Raw genomic sequence first — 12,359 nt, 5'->3', positions numbered from 1 at the left:
TATTTTGATGATCACCTAATCTGCATTGCTGCACTGTGCAATATGCTTTGTGATAACACTCCATGATACCAAAATCCTGATAGCTACCCTACAGCCAATTTTCAAGGCCACATACGATGATACGAGTCCTTGTCCCAGAACTGTATCAACTGTCTCACCAAGTAATCTGATCTGTACTTTCTCATGTGTGCAAATTAGTCTGGGCACATTATTTTGAGCACCAGCTAATAGATGGGGAAATGCCTTATGTTCCACAATTATGTGTGAATTTCTGAGGACACTGAGTCAGCTCACCTGGCAAATGTGAATTACAGCTGCAGGGAGGGTCCATACCAGGACTCAGCAAGCCATGTAATATTCTGAAGTTGCCTCCTCCTCCCTTCTTACATTTTATTTTGCAAACTAAATTTACTTCTGGATGATAACTATAGGAGGCATTAGCAGTCTCTGCAGTGTGTTAAGATATAGAAAGCAAACAGGAGCGATACTTTTCATTTAAAACAAATATGTTTCCCTTATTTTCGGGTCTAACACTTGGCTTGAACTGTGGATCTTCAGAAAAAAAAACTACCAGCTTTTGGTAATAGGAATGAAGGAGGAATTATTTTTCTTTCCACTTTGTTTCCTTTTTAATAACAGCCTCACACAGACAGGCACTGCACCATGACGCTCTTTCACAGTCTCCTAATATGATTTTACGAACGGTGAGCTAAGGGAGTTACAAATGCTCACTTTAGCCTTTGCCTCTCACTCCTCCCAGCACAGCACTGGGAATGCAGATGTACCTTCACTGTGGAGGGTGATGGCAATTGTCAGAGTGAAAGCCCCAGTCACTTAGAGAGCGTCTGGGGCCATGGAAGCATCACCCTTGTTTATAGCTCATATACAGCTGCACCGGAGCCACAGTCTTTCAGGTAATGCTTTTAGCCTTTCAAATGGCTGTACAGGGAGTGAAGAGACAGACAGCTGTGGCACCTACAAACCCCACTGCTGCTGAAATAATTGAACCTGCGTAACAGTTTCTTGGGTTGGGTGCTTTTTGTCCACGTTGAAAGTGCAGGCTTATGGCTCGAGAGACTTCCTTGTCAGCTGCTGAATAGCAGTGGAGTTGTGTTCCAGCTGAATTTGTCATTTATAACATAAAGGCCTCAGACTTCACTTCCTCTGAATAGTCTCTGTTGGTCGTTTCAGATTTTAACAGCCTTCAGAAAAATACTATATTTTTTCTTCACAGACATTTGAGGAAAGGCTAAATTATGTGGTGAGTTCAGCCTGCTATAGTTGAAGAATGGGAATGCTTTTCTTAAAGTTTGTTGACAAACAGCTTTTCTGTATTAAATGGGGTCTGATAATGTTCTTGTATTTATTGGATTTAATTTCGCAATTGCAATCTAGACGGGCCTTTCAAAATTGAGTCAAGCATTGTATTTCAAGCAACAGGTGGTAGGATGGGTCTTTGAGCATCCCAACCTGCTGTGTTAGCAATTAAGCAGGTATTTTAGGGTCTGAGACACTATGCTGAAAGAATCAAAATAACAATATATTTTCTGCTTCTGTACAAATGTCTTCAGTTAACTGAACTCAGAAACAAAGATATATTTTTTGTTTATGTATACATACATAACCATCTGCTAAACTTCCTGGCTTTTTATTTCAGTTCCAAAACAGTGTAGAAACAAAGCACCATGTCTGACTTGTACAGACAGCTTTTTTGCTCAGCCAGAGACCTATTTTTTATCTTAAGGTCCATTCAGGCATCCATGGAAGGCTTGAATGGCTTGGAAGAAGTGGAAGCAGATTCAGAAGCACCAAAATTTGTATTTAATTACTTCACTATCTCCAAGTAGAGTTGGTTGATTTATCAGCAGCACTCTTTTCTCATGTACAAAGTCTGCAAGAGAAATAAGGTATGTATTGATATGTTCAATCTCATACCATGAAAGAGGAGGTAACAAGAGTCCAAAAGCTGGGAAGAGTGTTCATGGATTCCTGGTCTTTGGGGATGGGCAGGACAAATGACAGACAGCAGGACAGCTCTGGGCAAAGCTACAGAAGATCTACATCGCATGGAGGGGACCCTGGTGTGGGCAGAGCTTGAGAGCTGTGTCTGTGGAGAGACAGGTAAAACACTGGGGAAACACAGGAGGGGATGAAGTAAACTTTTGAAAGCAAAAAATTATTACTTAATGACTTCTGAATAGTGCTAAAAAAGCTCAGATATTGAGAGAAATCAAAGACATCCCGTTGGTAGCCTCTATTTTTGTTAAGTATTGATTTGGGATATTCACACCACAAACTGCAATGTTGATTTGTCTAGGAAGACAAATCACAGCAGAACAAGCTGCTGAAAAGATGCCGAGAGGACCATAACCATCTCATCTGGTGGTCTTCATAACATGCAAAGAGCACATCATAACTTTCAGTTAAATGAGTGCAAATAGCCAAGTGTGATTTGCTCTGGAGCCTGTGGAATTAGTTCTTCTCAAGGGTTTACTTTAATCACTCAGAAATGCTGATTGTTTTCTGAGCAATGCTAATCACGACTTGCCTGAAAAGAAACTGGCCTGGTTTACTGTAGGGTGGCTTTTTTATTTGTTGTGAGAAGCATATTAGTATTGAGTGGTTTGCTTATAGGATGGTAAGGAAAAACACCACCAGAAAGCCTGCACCTGCAATACTTGCCCAGTAAACTGACCACACAAGGCATGAGTCCAAAAATACCTAGGAAGATTCAGTGCATGAAGTGGGAAAGAAAAAAAAAAAAAAGGAATAGATGTTAAACTCTGCTAGGAATATTTGCATTATGTAGTAATTGGGTAAACAGAATCAAATGAAGAAGCAGATATCCTAAAGATCTCCCCTTTACTGACACCATCAGCAAAAATGACAGCTTCTACCAACAAAGGCAGATGTCATAATACCACCATATTTGTTTGGCACGGAGTGGTTTCCATGTATGTTCACATCCTAATTACTGGAGCAATTACTGTTGTTCACATCTCCATTTCATTTCCTTGGCTGAGCACTCCTGGGATTTTGGACTGTGATTTCATTATTCACTTGGCCCTGTCGTTTGTATTGTGTACCTGCTCCAGCAGATATCATCAACTCTTAATACTCCTGTGCTATGCAGAGCAAATCATTTGCATTTGAGAAGGTCGCTATGGCTACTGGCTACCTAACTGTGTACTGCATCTGTAAAAGCCAAAACTGAAGGTGCTTTGCAGAATTCAGACAAGGATCGACTGTTCACTCTTTGAAATCATATCCGCACCCATTGTTGTGGATAACAGCACGTACTTGTGTAGGGTTGATTAGGTACAATCTCTTTCTTCCTATTTTGGATTAATATTTAGACAGCCTCTTTCTCAGGGCTTCAGGCTGACTCCAAAGGGGGGAAAAAAAAAAAAAATGTCCGTAGAGGACACTTGCATGTGATGGTGAGCAGATTAGTTATATCTGCAGTGGTTCAAGGTGCAGCATAAAGGCTAAAGGTTTTCCATTAAAATTAATGTTGTGCTATTTGAAAATACAAATTCCTTCTGGACTTGTCTGAAATAAATCTGGTCATTTATGCTGTAGTACTTTTCAGAGTACAGAAAAACTCCTTAACTGGGACTAATACAGAAGGTGCCAGCTCAGCAGGACCCAAGTCTTTAACTTGCAGAGGTTCATTCAGAAATACTAACCCTAGTACTTTGTTCTGTTCCCCACATGAATCACAAAGGCAGGGAAACAGTATTATCCCCTGTAAAGAAAATGGGGAGCTCTGAAGTGAAGCAACTCCAGAAGGAGACAGTGAGTCAGCATCAAAGTCTGGACCAAAAATCAAGTTTGCCAACTTGGAACACTCTCCTCAGAGATGAGAACAAATGGAGAAATTATCTCTGTGAAAGCACTGGCTGCAGCATTGTTCAAAAGGAATCTGTCTGAGGAGGTATCCCTAATACAAATAAAATACAGCTGACAATTGCACTAATTACACTGATTTTGTTGGTGTGAATGAAATAAGCCACCGCCATCAGAAATCCAGTGAACATAGGTAAGTGGCAGGGTTCCTGTAAAACCACTTGTACATATTTGGAGATATTTGGCAATGCTGTCACTGTGTCCATGTCACGGGCTGCCCGTCCCCCTTCAGAAACCACGTACAAGTTCTGTAATTCATTAGGTTATGAAGCAGGTTGAAGTGGTTTATTGCCTACTGTAGAGCAATATCAGCATTTGTGGATAAGGTCCACTTGCTTCATGAGTATTCAATGAAAAACTGAATGGCTGAACAATGTTTGCACATACATAATATATTAGAATGAAAAGGCTGTAAAATAATATTAGACATCATTTGCACGAGAAGATACATAGGCAGAGCACAGAAGTGGCCAAAAATGGAACTTGACATACATGCTTGCTTATCACTTGGAAAATTATCGCATTAAGATTGAATAACAAAGCTCAGCAATTAAAGGCAAAGTCACATCCAGACAGTTTGGGATAATTTGCTGGAAACATTGTATTAGATTTGAATGTGTAAGCTCTATCCTTTTGTGATCCAACCGGTGCTGCTGCTTTGGGAAGAAGATTTCCATTGTTTGCCCTCCTGTGAGGTGGTAGTGGGCTTCATTGTTCTCCAGCTATGACAGCTTCCAAGGCCTGATAAGCCTGGATTTCTAGTCTGAGATGAAAAGTGCAGAAAGCAAGGCAAAAAGCGTATTGGACTTTCCGTACAGATCCTAAAAGCAGATAGAGAGTGGAAAATAGGACACAATCTCTGTTCTTTTCTCTATCAGCAGGTCATGCCTAAATTTTGTAGACCTTACAAACAGCTTTCAAAACTGCCTTTACTTCTGACCTTCCAGTGGGTAACTTCATTAAATCCTATGCAAATATTGTCACTGGTGTTTAGTGGCTGTAAATTGAAATACCTATTTCATAGAGGTTTTCCAGTACCTTTGACTTTTCCCCATCTTTTAACTTGAGCCTTTCCTGCTCTCCCCAAAGGTGTGAAATCTCACTCATAACCACAGGCAAAACAGACCTACAGCCTTCCTCCAGACCCACCTTGGCAAAGGAAGCAGGCTTGGCTGATCCAGAGAAGCAGCAGTTGAAATGCTTTTTGATTTTAGCACTAGGAAGAAGTGATTACAAAAAGCTACCAAGCCAACTTAAAATAAAAGGGCTACGTGAATCTATTTTGGTTTTCCATCCATCCCATCTGGAAGCTTAATTTTTTAATTTTTTTTTTTTCCCCTCAGAACTTGCAAAGAGCTTCCTTCTGATTGCCTCCATTGTTTCAGGGAAGAATTGTTTTTGAATGATCTCCATCCGCTTTAGCAGGATGTTGCTTATTTGCAGCCACGGTGCTGCCTTTCCAATGGCTGAGTTTAGAAGCCAACTGGTTAAAACAAGTTGCACAGCAAATCCTTCCCTAACCCTTCGAAGCCATGTGATCACTATCCAAACAAGCAGATGACAGTGTTGAATTATTGCAGCTAAACCTGCCATTGTTGCTGTTGAACTGATTTTAATTTACAGGTTGTGTTGTGTCACTAGCGTGTTTCTTAAAAGCATTTACTTGTATATACTGTACTTGTATATACTGTACATCTGTAGCTGTTGTGTATACTTTGCACCTGTATGTTCAGGGAGGAGGCTCATCTGATATATGGCTATCAGAGATCTCTCAAATCCAGCCAGTGTGACTGGAGCAATTCCCCAAAAGCCTTCGTACAGTGCCAGTTCATGAGCTTGTATGAGAAGATTCATGTCCGTTTGAGAACGGTCTTCTAACTCTAGGGCCTGGCTATGGAGGTAAAACACGGCAGCACTACAGTCTCTCTTTGCACTTTACAGCCACCTGACACAGCAGCCCAGGTTGCTCTCACCTGGAAGTGCATCTGGACACAGCTTTGGCCAAGATGGATTGCAGTTCTGACTTCAGTGGAAGATGAGTGTGAGAGCAGCAGTAAGGACAAGGCTGTACTGAGCTGTACTCTGGTGGGATGTCAAAGAATCATACCCCAGAATCATTTAGGCTGGAAAAGAACTGTATGATCATGAAGTCATTAACCCAGCACTACCAAGTCTACCACTAAACCATGTCCCCAAGAGCAACATCCACACGTTTTAAATACCTCCTGAGTTCATGAGTCAATTAGTTCCCTCGGCAGCCTGTTCCTTGACACCCTTTGTGGGAAGAAATTTTTACCAATGTCCAGCCTAAATCTCCCCTGACACAACCGGAGGCCATTTCCTCTTATCACCTGTTACCTGGGAGAAAAGGCTGACTCCCACCTCGGTACACCTTCCTTTCAGGTAGTCACAGAAAATGAGAAGGTCCCGTCCAAGCCTCCTTTTTTTCAGGCTGAGCCCCCCCGCCATTTCCCTCAGCCTCTCTTCATAAGACTTGTGCTCCAGATGTCCACCACTTGCCCTTTATGTGGCTGCAGGTCTGTGTTGCAGGGCGGGTCTCTTTGCTGCTGTCTTGGTAGCCTTGGTGGAAGCAGAGATGCTGCCACCGAGTCTGCAGATCAGAGGCAGAATGGGTCAGGCTGTGTCACACCGAATTTTGGCTATAACAGCAGCTCTTTCAACTGCTAATACTGGCTCTTAAGCTCTCGTTACAGGTTTAATATACCAATTATAACAATGCTGTTGAGAAGGCAAGACAGTAAGTTTGCACTGGCCTCTTGATTACATGGTATTTGACAAAGTGCTGCATTTTAATTTGATTTCTTCCTTGTTCACCTGCCATAAGCCCCAGCTGTGCCGATGCTCCTGCATATCTTTGTTATCGATGGTGTGCGTCAGGTGTGAAGGGGCTGTGCTGACTCATCACCTCCACCCGGACAAGAACGGGAGATCTCAGTGCAACCAGGAAAGGCAGAACGTGTTAAATAGCCACTAAATCGTACAACATGTTTGGATTTGGGTGTTTCTGTACGCAGCCCTTTTGGGGAGGCTGTGGAGCGTGCGTTCAGCGCACTGGGGCATCGCGGTCCCCGCGGGTGCGGTGCCTTTGGTGCCGGCAGTGCCCGAGGAGGGTCCGGGAGCTGCCCCGGGAACGCGGCGAGCAGGACAGGGTCGGTGCGGGGCTCCCCCGCCGCTCCCGCCGCCGCCGCCAGGGGTCCCCGCGGGCCGGGCCGGGCCGGGCCGGGCCGGGCGGTCGCACCGCCCGCTCGGGGGCGGGCCGGGCCATCAGCTGACCGGCCCCGCCGCCGCTCCCGGAGCTGCCGCACATCAGTCGCGTTCCCCGGCAGCGCAGCGGCCCCGCGGATTTACAGCCGGAGCCCGCCGCGTCTCGCCGGCCGGCATCCCTCCTTCCCTTCCTCCTTCCCTCCCTCCCTCCCCGCTCCTGGCCGCCGCGATGCTGCCCCACTTAGCCCTCCTGCTGCTGGCCGCCGGCGCCGCCCGGGCTCTCGAGGTAAGCGGGGCAGGGGGCGGCCGGGCGGGGGCTTCCCCGCCGCTTCTCTGCGGCTTTGTCTGCCCGCAGCCGCCCCCGCGGTGGGGGCTCGGCCGCGGCGGGGCGGGCAGGGGGTGCCTTCCCTGGGGGCTCCATCCCCGGCTGCCGCCGCTCCCCGTCCGCCGAACAATAGGGGCGGCGAGCCGGGGGCGGCGGGGCGGGAGCGGGCTGGGAGCCGCCGGGGATGGCGCCCCCGCCGCGCTGCGCTGCGCTGCCCTGGTCCCGCGGCCCCGGCGCTGCCCCTGTAACTTCGGCGGCCGCCCGCCCGCGGCGGCAGCGCGGGGGTCCGCGGGCAGGGCAGGGCTGGTCAGAGGCGTCTCCGCCAGGAACCGGGGAATGGAAAGTTTCCGTGCGAGCGGGCGCTCCGCAGGCGAGGGACCCGGTGGCATCCCCCGAAGGGGCGGGGGCCGGGGTCGCGGAACTGGGCTGCGGACTGGGGACCCCGTGGCAAATCCCCCCGCTGGGGCGGGGACCGGGCTACGGGCGGGGGAGCCGCGGGGGAGGGCGGCGCAGGTGTGCGGGGCGGTGGACGGGAGGGAGGGAAGGAGGGAGCTCTCCGCCGGCTGGCGCAGCGGCCCCGCGGGAAGGCGGTGCCCGGGGGGCGGCGGCCGGGGCCGGCACTGCCCCCCCGCGGGCCGGCGGCGCGGGAAGATGGCGCCTCTGCAGTGCAGCAGAGGAGGCGCCGCCGCCGTGCGCGCTGCGGCCGCCGGCTGCCCGCGCCCCTCCGCGGCTCCCCCTGCCCTCCCTCCTCCCCTCATTCCATCCCTCCTTGCCCGGGGGCGGCTCCGCCCGCCCCTACCGGGCCGCACCTAGGCCGGGTCCCCCTCTGTGTGGGGCGGGGGCCGGGGGGTCCCCCCGCCGCCCCTCCGGCCGGGGCTGTACGCGCACCGCGGTCCCTGCGGGGTCGGGGCAGCGCAAGCCCGGAGGTCGAAGGAGGAGCCGACACGGCTGGGTGTCCGTTCCCTCCCCCCCTTCCCGCCCTCCCAAAAAGGTGTGGGAGGGGTGAGTCACCTCCTGGTCTCCTTCGGTCCCTGGTTGCCATCCCTCGGTCTGGAGACATGGGCTTCTGTCCTCCTCTAGTGCTAATTCGGTTCCCCCTTCTGCCCCGGGGGGCTCGGGGGCTGGGTTGGGGTGAGGTGGATGACAGCGCTTGGGCTGAAAGCAAAGGCTGAAGCTCGGGCTTTCTCCCGGGCATGGGATGCCGGCCCGCGGCTCAGGTGCCCTTGCCGGGAGGGACCCTTGTGCGCGGTGGATGAGAGGGGATGGCTTCACACCAGCTCTCCATCCCCGCCGCCAAGGCTCTGGCTTTGAGGCGTGATCTTTCCAACACTGAGCAGGGCGTATCAAGCTGAACAGTTGTACAGACATTTAAAGCTTCCAGTTATAAGGCTCATTTGTGTTTTAGCAGCTTCTCAGCAACCGTTTGTTGTCTGAATGCAATAAAAAGAAATCTCTGCCTTGGATGCGCAGCTGAAGTTAAAAATGAGGTTTTACAATTAAGACCATGCTTTTGGATAGACCACAGGTTTTTGCTGGGTTCCTGTCCCTAGCCTTATAGAGATGTGTGTGGGTATTTCCACTGTAAAGGTGCTTGGAAGAAAGGGGTTTGGATTTTGCACAAAAACCATTCAGGGGAGAGTCCGTACCCAGAGACCTCTGCAACGGTGTCTGCCTTAGTGATAGTCAGAATTTTCAGTGACATACTTTGCCTAGAAACATTTACTGAAATGGGCATTGATGTTTCTGCAGAAGCTTTCAGTCTTGTTCTGTCATTCCATATGAATGGCTTGTATTTATCCTTTATGTTTGATGGCGGAGTGGGTTTCAGCATCTGGTGATCTTGTGATCAGGCATTTGTCAGTCTTGATGCTCCAAGGTTGATATTTTGAACAAGCCATTTGTTTTTATAACACTAAAATATTTCATAATAGAAATTCTTGTGTGCATGTTCTGTGCTTGGAATGTCTTTGTATACTAAAGGGTGAATTTTTGATGTTTGAATTAGATTTTCTGTAGATCTCTTTTCTGAAATGAAGTGCTTTTCCTGCCATTTTAACAAATGCTTTCTGGAAAGCAGCAAAGAACCTGTGCTTTGCTTTCCACAGGGAATGGTATAAGGAAGAGGAAAGGCAGGAACAAAACAAATTCTTTCTATGTTACACATGAAGAATTCCTTTCTAAAATTAAAAGTAAATTAATATTAATTTATGCATCCCTAAAGGAAATATTTCTTAGTGATGTTCTGGTGATGCCGTGGTTGCTTAGCATGTTGCTTCTGACACTCATGTGAATCATACTCACTGGGGTTAGAAAATCCATTGGCCGAGAGCTGTCATCATGTTCTGCAGTAGCTGTTTCTACATTTAATCTCGTTTCAATAATTTTCTGATTTCAGTAGATAGATGCAACAGACAGTAACTATCCTTGTGAATTTGTGTGAATGATTCTGGCCTATAAATCAAGATTTCTTGTCGTTAGCACACTGAGGTTATCAGGATTTCTACCATATGTGTTCTGCTTGATGCTCTAGCTTTATGTTTCTAAGCAAGACTCCTTTACCAGCTGACTGAAATGAAGTTGTTAAGACATTGATGTCATACAGGCAGGCCATCACATTTTGACAAAAAGGATGTTGCTTGACAGATTTTTTTTTTTTTTTGAAACTGGGTAATGTGCTTCGTAGGTTCTTATTTTTGTTTAATATTTGTTTGTTTATTTATTTTTAGTAGAAGGCTCTAAATATTTGTTTCTTCATTGCTTAGTTTCACAGTAGATCTTTGAGAAATGACTTTTTAGTGTGGGAAGAGGAGTGAAGCCTTTCCTTTGTTTCCATTACAGACTTACAGTTCCTCTTTCTGTTGATTCTGTTCCCAAATTCCCCTGGTGAAGGCTTGCATTTGTTGCAGGGTCCCTTTTGCACTTCCTTTTAAGATGCTGCCATGTTGGGGTGGGTGGCTGTGTGGGGTTGAAGGATCTGTTGCTCCACCAGGATCCTTGGCAATCAAATGGACAAATGACAGAGTAAAAAAAGAAGCTTCTCCCTTGCTCCCTCATTTGTCTCTTGTTTGATGAGCAGCAGGCAATTTTGAGACTCGAATGGTCTTCAAATGCCTTTTCTGTGGAAAAAACACGATTAGCTGTTGTGCTTCTTCACGAAACATGTATGAAAGCGTGAGGAAGCTTACAAGATCTTCATGTTGTTAAATGTGACTTTTTTCCCCATGAGCTGTTTGTGTGACAGACACAAGGCATCTCCCCTATCCAGTTTTAATTGATCAGTGCTGAATTATATGGCAAACCCACAAGAAGCATAGTTCTCCTTCGGCTTTGCATGACTTGCTCTTTCTATGTGTTTAATAAACTGTGAAGAATAATAAACAGTTTGGTTTATAAGTTGTATGAAGAAAAGGTATGACGATTTCTTTTAATTGGTAGTCCTTTTCCAATACAAAGCTTAGCAAAATAGCTGAAGAACGTAGTAACTTCATCTAATTGCTTGACAAACTGGCAGCTGTTTGTCTGAGCAGAATAATTATTTTTAGTGACTCAGTAAAATAATTAACACAAGCTGTTGGGTGTGGAGACTTGGTCAAGAAATTAGTAGATAGGGTCACAGGATCTGTCAAAGAGGTCTGGGCTGACTCTGTGCCCAAAGCAGGTTTTCAGCCTTCAGCTCTGGGATCAAACCAGGCTGCTCAGGGCTTTCAGCAGTTGAGTCTTGAAAATGGAGCTCTATGGACAGAACTTGCACCACCTCGCTGAGCAGCCTCCTCCATCCATGGATTGGTCGGCTCATCTCTACGTTGAAACATCTCCAAGTTGTTATTTGTCTATTTTTAAGGCAGTGTCTCTAGCCTTAATTGACTTTCTTAGTCCTGAGTACTCTGGGTGTCATTTTTGACAGGTGTCAACGTACACAATAACCAGAAGTTGAAAAGATTGTATTTGGGTTTAATAAATAAAAATCATGCTTTTCAAATGTCCATGTGTACGTGTATGCATACACATAATGCATTAACCCCACCTGAGGTATCATATAATATAAATAAATATACTTAACCCCCCAATATATTTGCATATTTAATGTACTACATTAAAATCACTGTATGCATACATCTGTATGCTATATTACTACATAGACTCTAGTAAACCAGCAGTCACTTACATACCTCCTTACATCCAGGCAATGAAGAGATGAAGTTCTAGACTGCTACTGATAAAAATATAATTGGGTTTATATATGGTAATAGGTTCATTGAAGTTGTTAGGTGAGCTGTCTGGGGTGGTTTTAACACGTAAGTGTAGGGCTGTGTGTTATTGGATTTAAATTCTGAGGATTTGGGAAAAAATCCTGTGGTGTAAGAAGATTAAAAGTAAAGCAAATTGAAAAAATAGTGAATGAAGAGTTTCTGTAAGCTTGGCTAACTTAGGGAGTGCTCTCGTGATGAGAGTTTACAGCAGTGCCAGGCTGAGGATTGCCAGGAGCAGTGTTGATAGCAAGCTTGAGCTAGGAGTAACTTGGACACAAAGGACTCCTCTTAAGAGAAGTTGAACTTTCGCTCCAACCTTTTTTTTTTTTTATTTAAAACCAAATGCACTCAGTCTGATGAACCCTCATTCTCACAACCTGATCTGGAATCTGCCCTCCTTGCCTGACTCTGCTTCAACCTACAGATGAGGTTTTGAAAACATGTTTTCTGCCCTATTTGGTTAAACCAGCTGAGATTACCAGCCAGTGATAGGTGTGTATAGTTTTGAATTTTAAGCCCTAAATAAGTCACTTTTCTGCCCTTGATTGTAATGTCGCATAGGTTCTGAAACCTGGATATTCATCTTCTTTTTTTTATTCACTTGAAGTAAAAAACATTTAGAGAGCTACCTCATTATTAAATCTTCTTGT

The 12,359-nt window shown here is 46.1% G+C and overlaps 1 protein-coding gene across 2 annotated transcripts in view; it reads left to right on the top strand.

The window, feature by feature from the left end:
• Positions 1 to 7,232: 7,232 nt before the first annotated feature.
• The window catches only part of APP (amyloid beta precursor protein), a 201,531-nt gene continuing 196,404 nt past the window's right edge, over positions 7,233 to 12,359 (top strand). For both annotated transcript variants that reach the window (XM_027902117.1, XM_027902116.1), the window contains exon 1: positions 7,233 to 7,420. In XM_027902117.1, coding sequence (XP_027757918.1) covers positions 7,364 to 7,420 — 57 coding nt within the window. In that variant the 5' untranslated portion in view covers positions 7,233 to 7,363. The remainder of the gene's footprint in view (positions 7,421 to 12,359) is intronic.

The sequence above is a fragment of the Empidonax traillii genome, unplaced genomic scaffold (assembly GCF_003031625.1).
Source record: "Empidonax traillii isolate 1590-97213 ecotype Southwest subspecies unplaced genomic scaffold, ASM303162v1 scaffold843:size495593, whole genome shotgun sequence".
Taxonomy (NCBI): Eukaryota; Metazoa; Chordata; class Aves; order Passeriformes; family Tyrannidae; genus Empidonax; species Empidonax traillii.
Note: the sequence above shows the minus strand (reverse complement) of the source record. Positions and strands in the feature narration are given on the sequence as shown.